Raw genomic sequence first — 1,997 nt, forward strand, 5'->3', positions numbered from 1 at the left:
CCCACCCAAAGAAAATACTTGTTAAATAAGGATTAGACAGGTCAAACACCATTGTAGTGCAAATAGTAAACGATAAAAAAAAAACAACATTTACAAAATATAGAAATGTTTGGATCCAACAGATGGACAAACATATTCCTTTCAAGTATCTCTCCTTGAAGAAAATAAAAATTAATCAGGTTACTTCCAATACAAAAAAGTCTCTCATTTTGTTCTCTCTCAGGTAAACAGTTTCAAACCTATTAGGTTGCATAGTACTAAGATCATAAGCACCTTAACGAAATGTAACTTGGTATTCTTTGTTCCTTGATTTTGCTCTCTTCCCATTCTTGGTCTCAAATGTTTGTTTTGTTTCGTTTTGTTCTGTTTTTAGGTTGGTTTTTGTTTTGTTTTGCTTTGTCGCAAAACTGGTGCAGAAAAAGAAGTGTGACCACCTCATACTACTGTTCCCTTGCCTGTACGTGTATGCACGTGTCGTGTGGAAATGCCTCTGTGTGTGTGTGTGTGTGTGTGTGTGTGTGTCTGTGCGCGTGTATGCACGGGCTGATATACACAGAGAGAGGGTCACACAGACATACCTTACAACCTGGGTAACTGGGTGGGAAAGCGCCGGTAACTGGCTCTTTCAAACTCATGGCTTTCTAGATGCTATTTGGGTTGTGCCTGCCCACGTTATTGCAGACTAGACAAGTCGACTTCGAGGCTCACACTGAAAAGGGGACTGAAAAGGAGGGGACAATACTCCCGTGTAAGCAACTGACGTCATCACCTTGATATCAGAAGAAATGAAGGGGGCGCTGTTCTCCCTCTCCCTCCCAATTCCCATCTGGTTCACTGCTTCATCTCTGAGCCCTGGCTAAGGAATTTTTCCACATCTTCCTTCATCTGTTTCAGGTTTTGTTTTTAGTTTTTTTTTTTTTTTAATTTCTATTTTTTTTTTTTTTTCTGCTTGTTTAACTCAGAAACCTTAAACTTTTCTTCATCTCGCCACTGTCTTCTCTGGACCACTCTGACTCCCCGTCCCCCTGGGCCGGGTGCTCTATGAGCACCCGCACTCCTCCACTATCATGTTCTGAATGTCCTTTTTGATGATGTTCTGCCCATCATCATAGTACAGCATGGACATGGGTCTCAGCTTGGTGGGCACACAGCACGACTTGAGGTTGGCGAACGGGCTGTGCCCCCGCATTCGGTAGTGGTTGATGACGGTCGAGTGGAAGGAGAGCGAGGACCCCGACGTGCCTGCTATGTGGCTCGGGCACTCACCCTCGCAGTAGTTGGCGTGATAGCCGGAGGGAGCGATGATCCAGTCGTTCCAGCCGATGTCCTTGAAGCTGACAAAGAACTGTTTCTTACAGCAGATGTTGACCTTGCCGTCGCACTCCAAGCCCCGCCTCCGCCGCCGGTGAGGGTGGTCTTCCGACTGGCGGGCCTGCAGCATGAGGAAAGGTCTGTGGGACTGCTCCTTGTCCTCGTCTCCCCCTGCCCCTCCGTCTCCTCCGTCCTTCTTCTTCCCCTCCCCCTCCTCCTCCTTCTTCTTCTTCTTGCCCAGGAGCACCAGGCTGGCGCCCGTCTCGTGGCACTGCTCGCAGGCAATCCGAACGTCCAGGGAGCTCCTGCCCTGGTCCAGCAACCGCTGGATGCTGCTGGACACGGGGAAGATGTGCCAGGTGCTCTTGCGCGCGTCCACCACCTTTTCCGATATCAACACTTCGTTCCTCTCCTCCGCGAAGCCCATCTCCTCGGCGTCCTCCCCTGCGTCCGCGCTGCCCTGCGGGTGCTTCTGCAAGAGCCGGATGGTGACTTTGGTCCTGGTCCTGTTGGCCTTGGGGACTTTGAGGAAGAGCCAGACTTCGGCTCGCTCCACCACGGACAGGTCACTTCCTTCTTTGGAAATCTCAAAGTGCAGCGTTTTCCTGGCTGTGCCTGCGGATGAAACACAGCACGAGAGAGAGCAGGGACACTCGTTAGTTGTTGGGGGCGGGGGGGGGGGGGGG

The 1,997-nt window shown here is 50.4% G+C and overlaps 1 protein-coding gene across 1 annotated transcript in view; it reads right to left on the reverse strand.

Annotated features, from left to right (window-relative positions):
• Nucleotides 1–1,039: 1,039 nt before the first annotated feature.
• Nucleotides 1,040–1,997, reverse strand: part of LOC111157070 (inhibin beta A subunit) — a 10,992-nt gene continuing 10,034 nt past the window's right edge. The window contains exon 2 of the mRNA XM_022518293.1: nucleotides 1,040–1,926. Within this exon, the coding sequence (XP_022374001.1) occupies nucleotides 1,040–1,926 (887 nt within the window). The remainder of the gene's footprint in view (nucleotides 1,927–1,997) is intronic.

This window comes from Enhydra lutris, unplaced genomic scaffold, assembly GCF_002288905.1.
Source record: "Enhydra lutris kenyoni isolate GAN:26980312 unplaced genomic scaffold, ASM228890v2 scaffoldscaffold51, whole genome shotgun sequence".
NCBI classification, from domain to species: Eukaryota; Metazoa; Chordata; class Mammalia; order Carnivora; family Mustelidae; genus Enhydra; species Enhydra lutris.